This window comes from Pristis pectinata, chromosome 1 (genome assembly GCF_009764475.1).
Source record: "Pristis pectinata isolate sPriPec2 chromosome 1, sPriPec2.1.pri, whole genome shotgun sequence".
Taxonomy (NCBI): domain Eukaryota; kingdom Metazoa; phylum Chordata; class Chondrichthyes; order Rhinopristiformes; family Pristidae; genus Pristis; species Pristis pectinata.
In genome coordinates this window covers 147,325,009-147,346,650 of record NC_067405.1, presented here as the reverse complement: position 1 = coordinate 147,346,650, position 21,642 = coordinate 147,325,009, and the positions used below count along the sequence as shown (strand labels likewise).

General features: G+C 45.6%; 1 protein-coding gene across 2 annotated transcripts in view; it reads left to right on the top strand.

The window, feature by feature from the left end:
• Positions 1-21,642, top strand: part of mthfd1b (methylenetetrahydrofolate dehydrogenase (NADP+ dependent) 1b) — a 70,020-nt gene that overhangs the window by 20,691 nt on the left and 27,687 nt on the right. For both annotated transcript variants that reach the window (XM_052015171.1, XM_052015164.1), the window contains exons 8-19: positions 2,446-2,557; positions 4,143-4,270; positions 6,305-6,402; positions 8,321-8,494; positions 8,593-8,729; positions 15,114-15,160; positions 15,973-16,080; positions 16,176-16,250; positions 17,655-17,757; positions 18,874-18,950; positions 20,108-20,248; positions 21,515-21,583. In XM_052015171.1, the coding sequence (XP_051871131.1) occupies positions 2,446-2,557; positions 4,143-4,270; positions 6,305-6,402; positions 8,321-8,494; positions 8,593-8,729; positions 15,114-15,160; positions 15,973-16,080; positions 16,176-16,250; positions 17,655-17,757; positions 18,874-18,950; positions 20,108-20,248; positions 21,515-21,583 (1,269 nt within the window). The remainder of the gene's footprint in view (positions 1-2,445; positions 2,558-4,142; positions 4,271-6,304; positions 6,403-8,320; positions 8,495-8,592; positions 8,730-15,113; positions 15,161-15,972; positions 16,081-16,175; positions 16,251-17,654; positions 17,758-18,873; positions 18,951-20,107; positions 20,249-21,514; positions 21,584-21,642) is intronic.

The window sequence follows — 21,642 nt, the reverse complement described above, 5'->3', positions numbered from 1 at the left end:
AAAGAAAGTGTTACAGTTACAGAGAAAGTGCAGGCAGACAGTAAGGTGCAAGGGCCATGACAAGGTAGATTGTGAGGTCAAGAGTCCATCTTTGTGAGGGATAAGATGATAGTAAGTTGCCACCTTGTACAGCTGCACTTTATTTGGTTCTCCCGCAGTGCAAATGGGTAGTGAGTTCCTACCCTTGAATTTGTAGATGGATTTTGGTGATTGGTTTATTATTGTCACATGTGCCAAGATACAGCGAAAAGCTTTTGTTTGCGGGCCATCTGGACAAATTATTTCTTAAGTACATCAAGGGAGTAAAAACAAAAATGAAACAATGCTAAATATAGTGTTGCAGTTACAGAGAGTGGAGTGCAGTACAGGTAGACAAACAAAGTGCAAGGGCCACGAAGGAGTAGATTGGGTGATCAAGAGTTCATCTATTAGCATTTAATAGGTCCGTTCAAGAGTCTGGTAACAGTTGGATAGAGGCTGTCATTGAGCCTAGTACATGTTCTCAAGCTCTTGTATCTTCTGCTCGATGGGGGAAGGAAGAAGAGAGAATGATTGGGATGGGAGGAGTCCTTGATTATGTTGGCTGCTTTCCTGAGGCAGCAGGAAGTGTAGACAGAGTCACTGGAGTTTTCATGATGGACTGGGCTGCATTCAAAACTCTGCAATTTCTTGCCATCTTGGGCAGAGCAGTTGCAAGCTGTTAGCTCAACCTGGGCCATATCCCACCGCATCTCACCTCTATCAATACGTCCCACTACTCCTTTCTCACTCTTGTGCTTATCCAGCTTCCCATTAAATGCACCAGGTCTTTTGCCTTCACTAGTCCATGTGACAAGGAGTTCCATATTCTCACCATTCTCTGAGCAAAGAAGTTACTTCTGAATTCCCACCACATTTCCTCTTGACTTTCTTATGTTAGGGCTTCTAGCTTTGTACTTTCTAATTTAGTACTTTGTACTAAAAATGAAACCATTTTTGAGCTCTTAATCTTTCTATCTCTACCATTCTCCACTCACTTAAGACTTGCCTCTTTGACAGGCAGTCCCCAGATTACGACAGGGTTCTGTTCCTGAGAATTGTTCGTTAGTCGGAAATGAGCACAGAGTGTGGGAGAGGAACACAGAAGTGAGCAGGCATGGGAAGAGGGGCCACCAGCTGGCCTCGCTGGCTCTGAGCAAAGTATTGAGTATAGGAGTTGGGATGTTATGGTGAGGTTGTATAAGACATTGGTGAGGCCAAATTTGGAGTATTGTGTGTAGTTCTGGTCACCTAACTGTAGGAAGGATATCAGTAAGATTGAAAGAGTGCAGAGGAGATTTACTAGAATGTTGCCGGGTCTTCAGGAGTTGAATTACAGGGAAAGTGAACAGGTTAGGACTTCATTCTTCTACGTTCCAAGGAATAAGGGGAGATTTGATAGAGGTTTACAGAATTATGAGGGGTATAGACAGTTAATGCGAGTAGGCTCTTTCCACCTAGATTAGGAGAGAAAAGTACGAGAGGACATGGCTTTAGGGTGAAAGGGGAAAGGTTTAGGGAGAACATTAGGGGGAACTTTTTCACACAGAGAGTAGTGGGAGTATGGAACGAGCTGCCATCTGATGTGGTAAATGCGGGCTCAAGTTTTAGGAATAAATTGGGTAGATACATGGACGGGAGAGGTCTGGAGGGTTATGGACCGGGTGCAGGTCAATGGGCCTAGCGGAATAAAATTTTGGGACAGACCAGAAGGGCCGAATGGCCTGTTTTCTGTGCTGTAGTGTTCTATGGAGTGCTCTCCCAGATATGCTCAGTTCAACCCAGCCCTCGATTATTGCGGCTCAGGGGACAGAGAGTGGCGAGAGAAGGCAAGCTGAAATGCTCTGTTCCCACCTGGCCGAAGATGTCTGCAGCCCTGCAGCAGTCGGCAAATCCACCCCCATCCATCCTGCCAGTCTCCCAAACACCCTTCTGTATGTCTGGGGTACTCATATGTTGGGTGTTTGTAACTTGAGAAGGACCTGTATTCATTATTGCTTTGTATTAGTTCTCTGTAGAATTACATAGAACAATACAGCAGAGACAGGCCCTTTGGCCCACAATGTTGTGCTGACATAGCTATTCCCTCCTACCTACAGAATGCCCATATCCCTCTATTTTCCTCTCATTCATGGGCCCATCCAAGCCCCTCTTAAAAGCCCCCAATGAATTTGCCTCCACCACCCTATCAGGCAACGCATTCCAGCCATCCACCACTCTAAGTAAAAAAAAACGTACCCCTCGCATCTGTTCTGAACCTACCCCCTCTCACCTTAAATGCATGCCCTCCGGAGTTTTAGGACCCTTAAAGGAAAGGTGCTGTTGCTGTAATCTCTTGTATCAGGTCTTCAGTTTTCCCAGAAGAAAGCCCCACTTGCGTGAGTCCCCTTCTGCAGATATAACCCCCTCTGCTGCTATTGTCTTTAGGTTGGCCGAGCTGACATCCTTGTAGTTGGAGCTGGCAGAGCAGAAATGGTGAAAGGCAATTGGATCAAATCTGGAGCTGTAGTCATCGACTGTGGAATAAACCACATTCCAGGTAAGTGGAAACTACAAGTAAAGGATCAAAACTAAAAGTAGGAACAGACATGGGCAAACAGTCCCACAAGCCTGCTCCTCCATTCAGTATGTTTATGGATGATCCTCTACCTCTAGTCTAGGTCGAGAGGCTTCGTAAAACGCGCTTCTTTCGGTCGCCTGTCCTGTTTTCTCCTTGGGTGATTCAAGGTCACATTTCAGAGTCCTAGAGAGTTACAGCACAGAAACGGGCCTTCAGCCCACCGAGTCTGCCAACCATAAAACATGCGTATACACTAATTCTGCATTAATTCCATTTTTCATTCTCCCCACATTCCCATCAACTGCCCCCAGATTTCACTCCTCACCTACATACTAGGGACAGTTTACAGTTAGCCAATTAACCTACTATCCTGCACATAGTTGACATGTGGGAGGAAACCGGAGCACCTGGGCAAAACCCATGCGGTCGCGGGGAGAACATGCAGATTCCACACAGACATCCAAGGTCAGGATTGAACCTGGGTCCCTGGAGCTGTAAGGCAGTGCCTCTACTAGTTGTGCCAGTTTGCCACTGTGAGGGATGCCAAGGCTTATCAGGACCCTGGGGCTTGGTGGAAGGGAAAAGCAGGTGGGGAAAGGTTCAACGCACCGTGGTGGGTGCATGAGGAACACCGTGGGTTGGATGTGTGAGGATCAGATGAACCGACTGGCATTGCCCTTCTAGCCAGCAACGATATGGGCCCAGAGTAGATATTTTGTGTGACCAGCAGAGGCTGTGTGGGAGGGGTGTGGGAAGGTGCAGGAGGCTTCAAGAGCAAATGTTGGTTAGGGTTTAATATAAAACATTAAAGATCCCCACCATCCGGGCCATGCCACCCTCTCTCAGCTCCCATCGGGCAGGAGGTACAGAAGCCTGAAGTCCCACACCACCAGGTTCAGTAACAGCGACTTCCCTTCAACCATTCGGTTCTTGAACCAACCGGCAAAACCGTAATCACTCCCTCAGTATAGCAACACTATGACTACTTTGCAGTAAAATAGACCTTTTTTTTGTTCTAATTGTGTTCTTTTGTGTAACAAAAAACACCACAAATTGTGTATAATTTATATTTAATTTATGTTTTTCTTGTGAATGCTGCTTATCTGATGCTCTGTGCCTGTGATGCTGCTGCAAGTAAGTTTCTCATTGCACCTGGGTAAATGTGTATTTGTGCAAACTCAACTTTGACTTCAGAAGTCTTGAAAGTTTTGCTCAAGGGCTGTAACTTTTATTGAGGACTTCAACTCAACGTGCCCGAAAGATGGCTAAATTGTAGCTGAATTTGAGATTGGATTGAAGGAGATGCCTAATGTGACTCAGTCTCTAAGGAGACCTGATGGGATTCCATTGTTAATCTACATCAGAAAAATACAGAGCACCTTGGTGAAATTCCAGCCAATAAATCATTCCCTGCTATATTTTATCTGGATCCCATTCTTCCCCAAGCCCTTTGATTAGATTCCAAGCTGTAACTCATTCTGAGTACCTGATGTTCTGTGTATGAATACCCTGAATATTGCCTCTCTTATTCATATCTGTCATTTTGCATGCTGTTGTGTCTCAGACAGCACAAAACCAAATGGAAAGCGAGTGGTTGGTGATGTGGCTTACAGTGAGGCCAAGAAGGTGGCATCGTTCATTACCCCTGTACCTGGTGGTGTGGGGCCAATGACTGTCTGTATGCTTATGGAGGTAAGTGGCTTATTTTGCTCTACTGTTACTCTACCTGTTCACTCCTGTTTTTGGAGAGTGAATGTGCCCCATCTCAATGATGACCTTGGAGCTGGGTTCCACATACTAACTGAAAGCTGAGGTTGGCTTGAGTATAGAGCACTAATGGGCTCATCGTGCCAGTGCTGGCTCCTTGAAGTAACTCTCCAATTAGTCTCACTTCCCTACTCTTTTCCCACAGCTCAACCCCATGTATTTATTGAAAGTTGAGATCGAGTCTCCTTCCACTGTCCTTTCAGGCAGTACATTCTAGATCACCGGTTGTTTCTCAGACTGGAGGCCTGTGACTAGTGGTGGGCACGTTGTTGTTTGTCATCTATATCAACAATTTGGATAAGAATGTACAGGGCATGGTTTGGAGATGACATGATACTAAAGTAGGTGGACAGTGAAGAAGGGTATCAGAAATTACAGGGGGATTTTGATCAGCTGAGTAACTGGCCAAGGAATGGCAAATGGAGTTTAATTCAGATAAGTGCGAGGTGCTGCACTTTGGAAAGTCAAATCATGGTAGGAATTTCACAGGGAAGGGCAGGGCCTTGGAGTGTTGCGGGGATGGGGGGAGGGGGCAGGATCCTTGGAGTCCATGGTTCACTGAAAGTGGAGTCATAGGTAGACAGGGTGGTGAAGAAGGCTTTTGGCACGCTGACCTTCATAAGTCAGAGCACTGAGTATAAAAGGTGGGAGGTCATGGTGCAGTTGTACAGGACACTGGTGAGGCCGCACTTGGAGTATTGTGTTCAGTTTTGGTCGCCCTGCTATAGGGAAAGATGTTATTAAACTGGAAAGAGTGCAGAAAAGATTTACAAGGATATTGCCAGGATTTGAGGGACTGGGTTATAGGGAGAGGTTGGACGGGCTAGGTCTTCATTTCATAGACCATAGGAGACTGATGTTACAGAGCTGTATAAAATCATGAGGGGCGTAGATAGGGTGAATGGAGTCTTTTTGGGGTTGGGGAATCAAGAACTAGAGGGCACACATTTAAGTTAAGAGGGGAAAAGTTTAATAGGAACTTGAGAGGCAACTTTTTGCACAAAGGGTGGTATCTATGTGGAATAAGTTGCCAGAGGAAGTAGTTGAGGCAGGTAATAAATATATATTTATCTTTACCTGCACTTCTCCTACTGGATTTATTGCCATCTGGTTGCTGACATTCAAAACAGGTTTCCCCTGCTCTCTGTCCAGGTAAATTCACAGGAAAACAATCATACATACACATACTATGTCTTCCCTTTTCCGGCTGGACTCATCATGGTGTTATTTAATATATTGATATGCTGCTGATTATTATTATTATCATGGTTCATTTGCACACTGCCTTCTTATCTTTTTATACTTTATATTTGTGTAAGTATGTTTGTTTTACTTTTTAGTTATAATTGCTCTTATCAATTTAATGTTTTGGTTTTTACTAGGCAAGGGAGTGCTATCGTAATCTTGTTGTTGTTGCAACAGTACAATGACAAATAAAGAAATAAAAGAAAAAAGATAAAAAGGAAATCTAAAGGCAAATCACCCAAAAAACTTTTTTGTTAGAGATTTGGATGGGCTGGAAGTGTCTTCAGCTGGTGGGGTGAATCAGACTTGATCATTTGACTTGTCCATCTCATTGGGTTTGAGGAATGACAGGCCCCAGCGTGATTTGCAGGAGTCACAGAATACAATAAAAAGTACATCAGAATTGTATTATTAGCATTACAGATAAACACATCAAGCAAAAGGAAATGTCATCTTGTACAGCTATAACATGATGTAAAAACTCCTGTACTCAATATCCTAACCAATGAAGGCAAGCATGCCAAACGTCACCTTCACCACCTGTGTTACCACTTCCAAGAAACTATGTACCTGCACCCCTTGGTCTCTCTGTTCTCCAACACTCCTCAGGAAGGGTTGTTGTAACTCTAGGCATCAGAGGAGCTGAAAGCACAGTGCAGAACTGCTTTGTCTTGGACAGATGCGTTATTCTCAGTCTTTCATTCTCTCTGACAGAACACGGTGGAGAGCGCCAAGCGTTACTTGGAGAAATGCAAGCCTGGGAAGTGGGCCATTCAATACACAAAACTTCGGCGCGTGGAGCCTGTGCCCAGGTAGCGTGTGAGCTCTCCTCAGCCTGAGAGACATTCACATCAGAGATAAAAGTTAAAGTGACAGCAGAGTCTTCTATACATTAGAACAACCTATCGTGTATTCATGAGTCTCACGTGCCCTCCTAAACTGTGCTGATCTTCTGGTTAGGGGTATTGGAATTGTTTTATTATTTGTCACATGTACCAAGATACAGTGGAAAGCTTTTGTTTGCATGCCATCCAGACAGATCATTCCATACATAGTACGTTGAGGTGGTAAAAAGAAAACAATGCAGAATATAGTGTTGCAGTTACAGAGAAAGTGCAGTGCAGGTAGACAAAGTCACTCAAGATGACGCAGATTAAGAGATCAAGAATTCATCGGTACAAATAGATCTAAGCAGAGCTCTTCTTCCCACTAGCTAAAATGATGTGCTGATATCTCCCAGAGGTGCTGGGCCCACTGGTCGGGTAGAAGATACAGGAGCCTGAGGGCACGTACCACCAGACTTAAGGACAGCTTCTACCCCACTGTGATAAGACTATTGAATGGTTCCCTTATACGATAAGATGGACTCTGACCTCACGGTCTATCTTGTTGTGACCTTGAACCTTATTGCACTGCACTTTCTCTGTAGCTGTGACACTTTACTCTGTACTGTTATTGTTTTAACCTGTACTACCTCAATGCACTCTGTACTAACTCAATGTAACTGCACTGTTGTAATGAATTGACCTGTATGATCGGTATGCAAGACAAGGTTTTCACTGTACCTTGGTACAAGTGACAATAATAAACCAATACCAATACTCTAGAAGGTTTGCTAATAGCATCACTGCCCAGTGTGGTGATAAAAGATTCAGGGTATGGTCATTGACATCAGCAGTTGGTGTTCCCATTCCTGCTCATTGTCCAGACCACTGCCCGAAGGTGTGCCTGCCTTGCTAAGTGTACAGACCAAATTTGCCCTGGAATTCACAGCAAGCCTGTGGGGTTGAATGGCCTCTTGTTCGTTCAGTCTGTCCATCAGTTTGTTTAAAGCTTGCAGTGCCTTTCATCCCTACAGGGCAGCCAGCTAATGAAATACTTTCAAAGTGCAGTCACTGTTCTAACTTGGGAAACGACGCTGACAAGTTCCACATGGCAAGACCCCTCAAAAACATGACAATTGCTAGACCGTTTATTAATAGTGGTTGAGGATCAAATATTGGGCAGGATTTTAGGGAGAACTTTTTCACTGCTTCTAAATGGTGCCATGGGATCCTTGTGTCTGCGTGGGTTTCCTCTGGGTGCTCCGGTTTCCTCCCACATTCCAAAGACATACGGGTTAGGAAGTTGTGGGCATGCTATGTTGGCGCCAGAAGCGTGGCAACACTTGCAGGCTTCCTCCAAAACACTCTACACAAAAGATGCTTTTCACTGTGTGTTTCGATGTGCATGTGACTAATAAAGATATCTTCAGTCTGAGAGAGCAGTGAGCCCCAGTTTAATGTCTCACCGGTGCTGCACTGGTGTGGGTCCGGATTATATGCTGGCAGCTTTGGAGAGGGACGCAGCGCTCTCTCAGACTCGCTCGAGACAGGGCTACCTATCAGAGCTTCGATGTCAGGCTCCTGGACTGCTGGTATGCTCAGAATAACAGATCCACAGTCATCCAAGCCTTCAGGAGAGGTGCAAAAAAAACACACTGCTGGAGGAACTCAGTGGGTCAGGCAGCATCTGTGGAGACTAGGGGTTGGTTGATGTTTTGGGTCCCAACCGCTTGCCTCCACAGATGCTGCCTGACCCGCTGGTTCTTCCTGCAGTTAGTTGATTTGCTCCAGATCCCAGCATCTGCAGTCTCTTGCCTCTCCTTCTGGAGAGGTGATGTGAATTTGAAGTTAGTGCATTGGATCTGTTTGAATTTTGCTCATTTTAAAAATCGTTACTTCCCACCAGTGACATTGTCATTTCACGGTCTTGTGCACCAAAGCACATCAGCCGCGTGGCCAAGGAAGTTGGTTTGTTATCTGATGAAGTGGAGCTCTATGGCAAATCGAAGGCCAAGGTACTTCTGACCACTCTTAAACGACTAAAGGACCAGCCAGATGGGAAATATGTTGTTGTCACAGGGTAAGGGTCATCTTTCTTAAGTCTTCTGAATCAAGCCTTTATTGGAGGGTTGTGGGGTGGATGCAGTATTGAAGTAACACTACTGGTTTCTACTGCAGCATCACCCCAACTCCCCTGGGCGAAGGCAAGAGCACCACGACAATCGGCCTGGCTCAGGCCATCGGTGCTCACTTGGACATCAATGTGTTCGCCTGTGTCCGACAACCATCCCAAGGCCCCACCTTTGGAATTAAAGGTAACCCCCAATGTAATCTGATTCAGCCTCCACTCTGGTTATGACTTGCTTTTACGTGTGAGTGGGCTGGTTCGTATTTTGATCTCATAAATGGATAACATCCATGTTGTGTAACCAGAAGCCGCTTCTAGATCTATGGCCGTGTCTTGAATCGGTCATAAGAAAGGTAGCTAAACACCCACTTTCATTTGCCCGTAGAGTTTTTTTTATTTGTGGTTCTTTGGAAAGCTTCAGGGTGTGTTTCTATGCTAGAAGTTAAAGAAATGCACATTTCAGATTGTGGTGGTATGTTGGCAGCCATTCTGTGCAGAATGCGCTTTGTGTAAGAGTTGTACAGCACAGAAACGGGCCCTTCAGCCCACCACGTCCATGCCAGCCATTTTGTCCATCTACACTAATCCCATTTGCCCCAATTAGGCCCATATCCTTCTATGCCTTTCCTATTCAAGTATTGTCTAAGTGTCTCTTAAACATAGTGATTGTACACCTCTACCCTCTTAACACCGACATGCCTCAATGTGCCCCCTCCTGAACTTAACTGTCTTCTGTGTCCTTCTTTGTTTAGGACCTGCCCACATTTCCTGGCTACACACACAGATTATCCCTAAGGGGACCCACTCTTTCCCTGGCTACCCTCTTGCTCCTGGTATACTTGTAGAATGTCTTGGAATTTTTCTTCATGTTACTTATCAAGGATATTTCAAGGCCCCTTTCTTTGCCCTCCTAGTTCCAGTTCTCTCTTACACCCTCTACGTTCCTCGAGTCTCTGTTCTAGTCGCCTGTGCCTGTCATATTCCTGATCAAACCTTCAATAACCTTTGTCAGAATCAGGTTTATTATCACTGACATATTGTCATGAAATCTGTTGTTTTGCAGCAGCAGTACAGTGCAAGGCATAAAAATTACTGTGAGTTACCAAAAAATAAATGAAATTATGCAAAAGAGGAATGACAAGATGGTTCATGGGCCGTTCAGAAATCTGATGGCGGAGGGGAAGCAGCTGTTCCTGAAACGTTGAGTGTGGGTCTCAGGCTCCTGTACCTCCTCCCCGATGGTAGTAATGAGAGACTTTTGTCATCCAAGGTTCCCTAATCTTCACCCTTACCAGAACATAGTGTCCCTGAACTCTTGCTAACCCTCTTTTTTTAAAGACTCCCACTTGTCAGCTGTTGTTTTACATGTAAGCATCTGCTTCCAATCTACTTTCAGCATCTACTTCCTCTTTACACTATTGAAATCAGTCTCCATCCGATTTAGAATCTTAACTTGAGGACCGACCTCATCCCTTTCTCTAACTACTTCAAAACTTACAGAATTATGGGCACTGTTTCCATCGTGTTCGCTCACCAACACTTCCACCGCCTACACAGTTTCATTTCCTAAGATAACATCAAATACTGTCCTATCTCTAGTAGGACTTCCGACGTATTATCTCAAAAAACTCTTGGATGAATTTAACAAATCCCGCCCCAATTAAGCCCCTTGCACTAAGGCAATCCCAGTCAATACTAGGAAACTAAAAATTCCCCACTGATCTTGCACCTTTCTGCGATTTGCTTACATATCTATTCCTCGGATTCGCACTTACTATTGGGAGGCCTATAATATAACCCCAGCACAGTGATCATCCCTCTCTTATTCCTCAGCTCTACCCATATAGCCTCATTGGGAGATGCCTCGAGGATATCCTCTCTGCCGTGATATTTTCCCTGATCAGCAGTGCAGCACCCCTCCTGTTTTGCTTTCATGTCTGAAACTTCTATACCTCAAAATATTAAGCTTCCAGACCTACCCTTCCATGACTGCAGTCACATCATAATTCCAAGTGCTGATCCATGCTCCAAGCTTATCTGAGTTACCTGTGATGCTCCTTTCATTAAAGTAAAAGGAGATGAGCCAACCAGCACCTCCCTATTCTCTGTAACCTTCCTCTGTCTACTCTACCCACTGGACGTTTGATTTATCCTCTGCACTTGAGTCGATCTCCCCACCTGCTGCACAGCCACTGTACTTCGTACACCAGCACCCTCCTGCCAAGTTAGACTCCTCCAAGTAGCAGGAATATAAGGTAGCAGTTCATTCCAGCCACAAGTTTATTTTCTATTCATTGCAAAGTTTGGGTAGTTACTGCCCCTACTAGCAGAGTCAAGCATAATGGGTGTGGGGCCATATATGGACCAGACTCGGTAAGGAGGGCAGATTTTCTTCACTAAAGGAACCAAATGGATTTTTACAACATGGTCATGATTATTGGTACTGGCTTTTTAATTTTACATTGATTTAATTTAAAATCCTTATGCTGGGATTTGAATTATTGGTTCAGGTCACTAGATTACCGGTTCAGTAAAATAACCAGTATGTTACCATACTCGACCTATTAAGTTACCCAGTAGGTTACCAAACAAGTCCACGATCTCTGGACGGCCCTTGAGTGATCTCAAAATCAGGGGAGGTCATTCAGCTCTGTGGATCATGGGTGACCCGTGTCTTAACTCCAGTTGTAGTTCCCCTGGGATGTGGAATCACTTTGTTACAATGGTAGTTCTGCTTAATGCTAACTGTGGGTTGTACTAAAATGATTAAAATGAGAAAGCTTGGCAGGGTGGATACCAAGAGGATTTGCTTCCAGCTGGAGCATCTAGAACCAGGGGAAACCATCTCAAGATGAGTTGGCCATTCAGGACTGCGATGACGAGAAATTACTACTTCTGTTTGGGCACTTGGACTTTTAAGATGGGGGTGTGACCAAGCCTCTTTTTTCCCATCTTGGAATATAGAACAGAACATAAAACAGCACAGTACGGGCCCTTCGGCCCACTATATTGTGCCGACCTATATAAACTGTGATCAATCTAGCCCTTCCCTCCTACACACCCCTTAACCCTCCATTTTTCTTACGTTCATGTGCCTATCTAGAACATAGAACATAGAAAAACTACAGCACAATTCAAGCCCTTCAGCCCACAAAGCTGTGCCGAACATGTCCCTACCCTAGAAATTACTAGGCTTACCCATAGCCCTTTATTTTACTCAGCTGCATGTACCTATCCAACAGTCTCTTGAAAGACCCTATCGTATCCGCCTCCACCACCATTTCTGGCAGCCCATTCCACGCACTCACCACTCTCTGAGTAAAAAAACTTACCCCTGACATCTCCTCTATATCTGCTCCCCGGCACCTTAAACCTGTGTCCTCTTGTGGCCACCGATTCAGCCCTGGGGAAAAGCCTCTGACTATCTACCCTATCAATACCTCTCATCATCTTATACACCTCTATCAGGTCCCCCCTCATCCTCCGTCTCTCCAAGGAGAAAAGGCCAACTTCCCTCAACCTGCTTTCATAAGGCATGCTCCGCATCCCAGGCAGCATCCTTGTAAATGCACCCTCTCTGTTGCTTCCACATCTTTCCTGTAGTGAGGCGACCAGAACTGAGCACAATACTCCAAGTGGGGTCTGACCAGGGACCTATATAGCTGCAACAATACCTCTCGGCTCCTAAATTCGATTCCCCGATGGATGAAGGACAATACGCCATATGCCTTCTTAACAACAGAGTCAACCTGCGCAGCTGCTTTGAGCGTCCTATGGACTCGGACCCCAAGATCCCTCTGATCCTCCACACTGCTAAGAGTCCTACCATGAAGACTATATTCCGCCAACATATTTGACCTACCAAAATGAACCACCTCACACTTATCTGGGTTGAACTGCATCTGCCACTTCTCAGCCCAACTTTGCATCCTATCTATGTCCCTCTGTAACCTCTGACAGCCCTCCAAACTATCCACAACACCCCCAACCTTTGTGTCATCTGCAAACTTACTAACCCACCCCTCCATTTCCTCATCCAGGTCATCTATAAAAATCACAAATAGTAAGGGTCCCAGTACAGATCCCTGAAGTACACCACTGGTCACCAACCTCCACTCAGAATACGACCCTTCAACAACCAAAAGTCTTTTAAATCTAAGAGTCTTTTAAATGTCCCTGTTGTATCAGCCTCTACCACCACCCCTCGCAGTGTGTTCCAGGCACCCACCACTCTCTGTGTAAAGAACCTACCTCTGACATCTCCCCTAAACTTTTCCTCCTCTGACCTTAAACTGATGCCCTCTGGTATTGGCCATTGCTGCCCTGGGGAGAAAGTGCTGTCTGTCCACTCTATGCCCCTCATAATCTTATACACCTCTATCAAGTCGCCTCTCATCCTGCGTCACTCCAAAGAGAAAAGCCCTAGCTCGCTCAACCTTTCCTCATAAGACATGTTCTCAAATCCAGGTGGCATCCTGGTAAATCTCCCTGCACCCTCTCTAAAGTTTCACATCCTTCCTATAATGAGGTGACCAGAACTCAACACAATATTCCAAGTGTGGTCTGACCAGAGTTCTATAGAGCTGCAACAATACCTCATGGCTCTTGAACTCGATCCCCTGACTAATGAAGGCCAGCACACCATACGCCTTCTTAACCAACCTATCAACTTGTGCAGCAACTTTGAGGGATCTATGGACTTGGACCACAAGATCCCTCTGTTTCTCTGTACTGCTAAGAATCCTGCCATTAACCTTGTACTCCACTTTAATGTTCGATCTTCCAAAGTGTATCACTTCACACTTGTCCAGGTTGAACTCCACCTGCCACTTCTATGCCCAACTCTGCATCCTGTCTATATACTGTTGTAAACTATGACAACCTTCTACACTATCCACAATCCCTCCAACCCTCGTGTCATCTGCAAACTTACCAATCCAACTCTCCACTTCCTCATCCAAGTTATTCATAAAAATCACAAAGAGCAGGGGTCCCACAACAGATCCCTGCCGAATACCACTGGTCACCAATCTCCAGGCAGAATACTCTCCATCTACCACCACCTTCTGCCTTCTGTGGGCAAGCCAATTCCAAATCCACACAGCTAAGTCTCTGTGGATCCCATGCCTCATGACTTCCTGTATGAGCCTACCATGGGGAACCTTGTCAAATGCCTTACTACAGTCCATATACACCACATCCACTGCTCTACCTTCATCTATTTATTTTGTCACCTCCTCAAAAAAAAAACTCAATCAGGCTTGTGAGGCACAACCTGCCCCTCAAAGCCATGCTGACTATCTCTAATAAGACTATGCTTCTCCAAATGCTCGTAAATCCTGTCCCTAAGAATGCTCTCCAATAGTTTTCCCACCACTGACATAAATCTCACTGGTCTATAATTCCCAGGATTATCCCTATTACCTTTCTTGAACAAGGGAACAAATTTGCCAGTGTCCAATCCCCTGGTACCACTCCTGTGGCCAGGGAGGACGCAAATATCATTGTTAACACCCCAGCAATCTCTTCCCTCATTTCCTGTAGCTACCTGGGGTATATCCTGTCTGGCCCCAGGAGCTTACCTATCCTAATGTTTTTCAGAAGCTCCAACACTGCCTCTTTCTTAACCTCAAAATGTTCCAGCACGTCAGCCTGTTCTGCGCTGACGTCAAAGTGTCTCTCCCTAGTGAACACTGAAGTAAAGTATTTGTTAAGCACCTCCCCTACCTCCTCCACCTCCAGGCACATATTTCCACATTTATCCCTGAGTCCTACCCTCGCCCTGGTCATCCTACTGTTCTTCATGTATGTGTAGAACACCTTGGGGTTTTCCTTAATCCGACTCACCAAGGTCTTCTCGTGTCCCCTTCTAGCTCTCCTAAGTCCCTTCTTAAGCTCCTTCCTGGCAACCTTAATTCTCAAGAGTCCTGCCTGATTTTTGCTTCCTGAACCTTAAGTATGCTTCCTCCTTCAGCTTGACTAAATGTTTCCCCTCTCTTGTCAACCATGGCTCCTTTACCCTACCATCCTTTACCTGTCTCATTGAGACAAACCTATCCAGAACCCCACACAAGTGTTTCCTAAACAGCCTTCACATTTCTGTTGTGCGTTTCCCTGAGAGCATTTGTTCCCAATTTACACTCCCAAGTTCCTGCTTAATACCATCGTAATTAGCCCTCTCCCAATTAAAAACTCGCCCATATCGTCCACTCCTATCCTTGTCCATGGCTATGCGAGAGGTCAGGGAGTTGTGGTCACTATCTCTGAAATGCTTGCCTACCGAGAGGTCTGTCACCTGACCAGGTTCATTGCCTAATACTAGATCCAGTATGGCCTCTCCTCTGGTCAGCCTGTCCACATACTGTGTCAGGAGTCCTTCCTGTACACACCTAACAAATTCTGCCCCATCTAAACCTTTTGCACTAAAGAGGTGCCAACCAATATTTTGGAAGTTGAAGTCTCCCATGACAACAGCCCTGTTATTTTTGCATCTCATCTTCCTGTAATGCAGGAGGTAATGAAAGTATCTCTGGTTGCATATGATTCCCTGCTCTCTGGTCTTGTGTTACAGGTGGTGCCGCAGGCGGTGGATATTCCCAGGTTATCCCAATGGAAGAGGTACTGTGTCATGGTACTTTAGAGATTTTATTTATCATCGGGGATATGGGTATCATTGGCAAGGTCAGAATCTATTGAAAAGAAGCCTTTGCCGGTACCTTTGGTAAAAGTGTTTACTGCAGTGCTGTGGGTGTGTTTAGACCCAGTGATGATGAAGTATCAAGCAGTATATTTCCAAGTCGGGATGTGGTGTGGCTCGGATGGGGTGACGTTCCCACGAAGGTGTTGCCTTTGTCTTCCTAGGAGTAGAGTCACGGATGTGAGAGAGGCTGTCAGAGCAGCCTATTGCAAGATTATGCGGCCCATCCAGATTCCAGCATCTGCAGTTGGCCCATACAAGTAGCCGCGGAGCAGCCTGCAGCAGTGGGGCTCCATTAGTGAAGGGACAGAATGTTCAGGGTGGTGACTGGGGGTAACAGTCAACCAGCTGTTGTGTTTGGAGTGATGCAGATCTTATTTGGAGCTGTGCACATCCAGGCAAGTGGAGAACATACTATCACTTTGTTGGTGTGGAAAGCCCATACGATGTCAGGATTCGCCAAAGGATACTCGGCTTCTGACCTGCCCTAGTGGCTGATCCAGTTGATCCTTTGGACAATGGTGACTCCCAGGATATTGATGGTGGGGGACTCGGCAATGGTTGTGTCACTAAATCGAACATAGAATATTACAGCACAGTACAGGCCCTCACTGCCTCCCAGCATCTCCAGAGCTGAGGTCAGGGTTGAGGGGATGGGAGGGGAGCAGACATGCCTCCTGTGATTTTTTTTTCTTGAGTGGTGAAGTTTTCTCATTTTGCTTTTATCCTGCAGTTCAATCTTCACCTGACAGGCGACATCCATGCCATCACTGCCGCTAATAATCTGGTTGCTGCTGCTATCGATGCCCGCATTTTCCACGAGGCCACTCAGTCTGACAAGGTATGGTCACCTCTGAATGTGTCCTCCAGCTCTCTATTTGGAAATGAAGAGTTTGTTAATCGATCTCTCCTCCCTCTCTCCCTCTTCCATTGCAGGCTTTGTATAACCGTTTGGTGCCTTCCAATAAAGGAGTAAAGGCGTTCAGTGACATTCAGCTAAAGAGGTTACAGGTACATGTCTTAATGCAAAAACAGCAGAAGTCCATTTCAGCCAGGAGGAACAACTTTTTTTTACAGCTGCAAGTGGTTAAGGTGTACTGGGGGAAAGTGGAGACGGATTCAATTGTAGTAATCAGAAGGAAACTGAATGAGTATCCGAACAGGAAAAATTTGTATGGAGGGAGAGTGGAGGATGGAGCTCAGCTGGGCTGCTCTTGTGTAGAATTGGTGCTGGCGTGATAAACTGAATGGTCTGTGAGCCTGCTGTAGTCATTACGTAAATCTGTGTTTCCAGGGCTGACTCCTAAAAGGTCTGCTGCCTTTTTTTAGACCCTGGTCCTGAGCTCTCCAGCAAACTCTTTCCATCTGCTCCATCAGTTCCTCTCAATATCGATCTAATCGTCCCTTCACCTCCTAAATCCCAAGCACTTCATCGCTTGTTGTTGCAGTTCCTCTTTGTGATGCAACCATTAATGTGTTGGAAGAATTGAACCTTGCATCAACAGAAGGAGAAGATTGGTTTAATATTAGTTCAGGAGGATTGGACCAACTCTCCTCTTTGCCTCTTGGGCTTGAGGGAAAACTAACAGACTGTTAAACTGCTTTGATTCCCTGTCTGTGCAGAGCTTTGCTGGCCTCAGCCAGCCACTAGGATTGGGCTCCATTCACCCTTTGAGGGTATAGAAACGAATGCATTCTTCTGTGTCCTGCAGTTGAATAGCTCACTAGCTGCTCAACTCTAAGGCAGCAAACTGAGGATGGCCATTCAGGCATGGCCTCCAGGAAATAAAGGCAATCAGAGAGTTGTACAGCAGGGAAACAGGCCCTTCAGCCCAACTCTTCCATGCTGACCAAGATGCCTGTCTGAGCTGGTCCCATGTGGCCCACATCCCCTCTGAACCTTCCCTATCCATGTACCTGTCCAAATGTCTTTTAAATGCTCTATTACTACCCGCCTCTACCACTTCCACTGACAACTTGCTCTACACACCCACTGCCATCTGTGTGGAAAATCTTGCCCCTCAGGTCCCTTGCAAATCCTTCCCCCTCTCGCCCTAAATGCACTACCTCCAGCTCCAGACTCCCCCACCTCAGGGAAAAGACTGTGAACATCCACGCCCTTCACAATTTCACACACGTCCACAAAGTCACCCCCCTCAACCTTTGCATTCGAGGGAAAACAGCCCCAGGCTATCCAGTCTTTCGTGTAACCCAAGTCCAATCTCAGCAACATCCCCATTAATCTCCTCCGTACCCTTTCCAGTTTAATCACATCCTTCCTATAGCTAGGTGACCAGAACTGCACGCAACACTCCAAGCGCCGTATGCACTCATTTAGCACTTCCCTTGGTGGTTTACCGTCTCCCACTCTGTTGGTTTCTTGTGAATTCCTAATCTGTAACTATTTTTTCCCAGAAACTTGGAATCAGCAAAACTGATCCCAGTGCACTGACTGACGAGGAGATAAACTGCTTTGTGAGGCTGGATATTGAACCAGATTCTATCACCTGGCAGCGAGGTATCAGTTTTGTCCTCTGCTTTACGGAACACATTGCACGATGTGGTGAATGTAATGGCTTAGTCAGCTGGCTGTGTGATGGTTTCCCACGGCCTTGAGACCATTGTGTCTCCCAAGCCCCTCATTGCATATGAGAAACCAAAAAGCAAGTTACTGCAGAGTGGTAAGTAAAACAGAAAATGCTAGAGATACTCAGCACATCAAGCAGCATCTGTGGAGGGAGAAGCGAGAGTTAGCATTTCAGATTGAATACCTTGTATCAGAATTTTCATCAGAACTCCTCTGCGTACCCCAGCTGAGACCTGGAGTGAATCAGAAAGAAACTTAACCAGAGTTGGGTACTCTCGCCATTGGTGTTACGAATGTCTGGCCTAAAGTGCCTGACGTAGTCATTTTGTTTGGTTTATTGATTTATTATCATTGTCCCATGTACCGAGGTACAGTGGAAAAACTTTGTTTTGCATGCCATCCATACAGATCATTTCATCACATCAGTGCATCGAGGTAGTACAAGGGAAAACAATAACAGAATGCAGAATAAGGGTGTTACAGTTACAGAGAAAGTGCAGTGCAGGCAGACAATAAAGTGCAAGGCCATAACGAGGTAGATTGTGAGGTCAAGAGACCATCTTATCATACTAGGGGATAGTTCAATGGTCTTATAACGGTGGGATAGAAGCTGTCCTTGAGCCTGGCAGTACGTGGCTTTTGTATCTTCTGCCTGATGGGAGGGGGGAGAAGAGAGAATGACCTGGGTGGGTGGGGTCTTTGATTATGCTGGCTACTTTGCTGAGGCAGCGGGAAGTGTAGACAGAGTCCATGGAGGGGAGGCTGGTTTCCGTGATGTGCTGAGCTGTGTCCACAACTCTCTGCAGTTTCTTGTGGTCCTGGGTAGAGCAGTTGCTGTACCAAACCATGATGCATCCATAAATAGCGACGTTGCTGACCTGAACTTTGAGCTCATTCCAAGCTTCTATCGAGTTTTTCTTTTCTCTGACTGCAAGTTGATGGTACATTCTCAAACTGCTGGAAATACCCAATAGGCCAGGCAGTGTATGTGGAGAGTGATACCTTTCTGGACCAATCATCACACAATGCATGTTTTCTGTTTTAAAGTGATAGATACCAACGACAGGTTTCTGAGGAAGATAACAATCGGCCAGTCCCCCACGGAGAAGGGATTCACCAGAACAGTAAGTCTTTCATTTTCCCTCCTCATCCAAGTGGTAGACTGAAGAAAGGCTCAGCTTCTCCACAGGGATTTGTGTTGGGGCCGTAGCTACTCACCATGTTGATGACTTGAGTGACAGGACAAATAGGCACATATCCAACTTTGGCAGTGTGGCAGAGACGGAAGGCATTGGGAACAGTGCAAGTATAATAAAGGGTAGTTTAGCAATAGCTGGCATGAATGGTAAAATTGGCAAACGGATTTCAACACGGGTAAATGTGGTCATCTGTGCTGGATAGAGGACAGAGAACTTTTAAAATGGTAAAGTTATAAGCAGTAGAGGTCCGAGGTGAGTTGGAGAGGAAGGGAGGTGCGATGAATGGAGGAAATGGATGTGGGGAACGGGTGGTAAGCTTATTTTGCTAAAATCACAGACTAGAATGGGAAATAATCATAAAAGCTGATGTAATGCTGACCTTTCTATTGAGGGGACTGGAGTGTAAAAGGTAGATGTAGCAGTTCAGCAGCACAAAGCTCTGCTTGGACACCCACTTGGAATCCTGTGAACCGTTCCGGGTCTAGGGCAAGTACGGCATAGATTTACCAAATTGCCAAGAATATTCAAAGTGGAGACCTTTAGACTTGATCTTAAGGGAATCTATGGAAACAGGATTGGCAAAGGAAAATGGCATTATGGTAGAAGATCAGCTGAGACCATGTTGAAGGGCAGTACAGGCTCGAGGGGCCAAATGGCCTACCCCTGCATTTAGAGTCAGAGTTGTACAGCACGGAAACAGGCCCTTCAGCCCAACTTATCCATGCTGACCAAGATGCCCATCTAAGCTAATCCCATTTGCCTGCGTTGGGCCCATATCCCTCTAATACTCTCCTATCCATGTACTTATCATTCCAAATATGCACTACCCTTTGCATAAAGGGCAGGTTTGTTCCCTGTATGCTTATGAGGGAGATTATTCTGATCCCTATATTCTTTCTCTAGCCTGTGCTGCCCCTGCCCTTGGATTGTTTGATGGGACAGTGTTGAGGGAGCTTTCTTTTAACGTGACTGAGAAACGTGTGTGAAATGAAGGACGGGAGGTGATTTGAATGCAGTGGCCTGTAACAGGTCAGGAGGATTGGGGAATGACAACTTTTGATTTGTGTGTTTCACCTTTTTAGGCGCAGTTTGACATCACAGTGGCAAGTGAGATCATGGCTGTGCTGGCACTGACCGACGAATTAAAGGACATGAGGGAACGGCTGGGGAAAATGGTGGTTGCTTCCAGTAGGAAAGGAGAGCCTGTCACCACGGATGATTTGGTAAGCCTAGAACTCAATGGACCCAAAGTGGCTCAAAGCTCACAGCATGGAATGCACAGTAAAGTGCTTTGAAGGATAGTATCTGATGTGCAGCTTTACCCACAAGGTCCCACAAACTGCCTTGGGAACAAATGATCAGTTAACAAAAAAACGGAACAAAAAGATAGTCAGAATTTTTTTCCCAGGTTAGAAATGTCAAATACTAGAGGACATGCATTTAAGGTGAGAGGGAGAAAGTTTAAAGGAGATGTGCTGGGCAAGGTTTTTTCTTACACAGGAAGTGGTGGGTGCCTGGAACGGGCTGCCAGGGGTGGTGGTGGAGGCAGATACGACAGTGGGGTTTAAGAGGCTGTTAGACAGACACATCAATAGGCAGGGGATGGAGGGATATGGATCATGTCCAGGCAGAAGAGTGTTTAATCTGGCATTGTGTTCAGTGCAGAAGGACTGGTTCCTGTGCTGTACTGTTCAATATTCTAACTGATTTTATTTTAGATATTAGAGAATGGAGGGATAGAGATTAGTGCAGGAAAGCCATACTGAGCTCAGAGGTCAGCCGGACAGAACAGACGCATAGGTGGAAAGGCCCAGTCGTAGATTCATAGTGTTGTATAGCAGAGAGACACGTCCCTTGGCCCAACTCCTCCACGCTGACCAAGGTTCCTTCCTGCGTCAGTCACCTTCGTGTACATTTGGCCCATATCCCTTTCCTGTTTTGTACAGATGTTTTTCCTGCTTCTACTACTTGTTCATGACTGGATTCAGATTTTAAAAACATAACTAGGAACTGGAATTGTCCATTCGGCCCCTCAAGGCTGCTTTGACATTAAATTAGATGGCACGTCCACTCCCTTGTCCATTCTCCTACCTGATCCCTGTGACACTTAATTCTCTTGGTGTCCAACCATCGGGGAGGGGGTACGGGAGCCTGAAGACCCACACTCAACATTTCAGGAACAGCATCTTCCCCTCCGCCATCAGATTTCTGAACGGTCCATGAACACCTTGTTATTCTTCTTTTGCACTATTTATTTATTTTTGTAACTTTATAGTAATTTTTATGTCCTGCACTGTACTGCTGCCGCAAAACAACAAGATTCACGACGTGTCAGTGATGATAAACCTGATCCTAATTCTGATCTCCATTAACCCTTCTCCAACCTATGTTCTCAATTAAATAGCCTGCTATGTTTTCAGTAGATTGGTTGTTAGTAATTGCGTACAAATGATAAACTAAAGGTGTGATTTATTGGTTTCTCGCTCCAGGGCATCAGTGGAGCCCTTGCTGTATTGATGAAGGACGCCATTAAGCCCAACCTCATGCAGACATTGGAGGTTTGTGATGTTTTACTCACATCCGTTAACGTGTGTCTTGTGAAATCTTTGACTTTTGC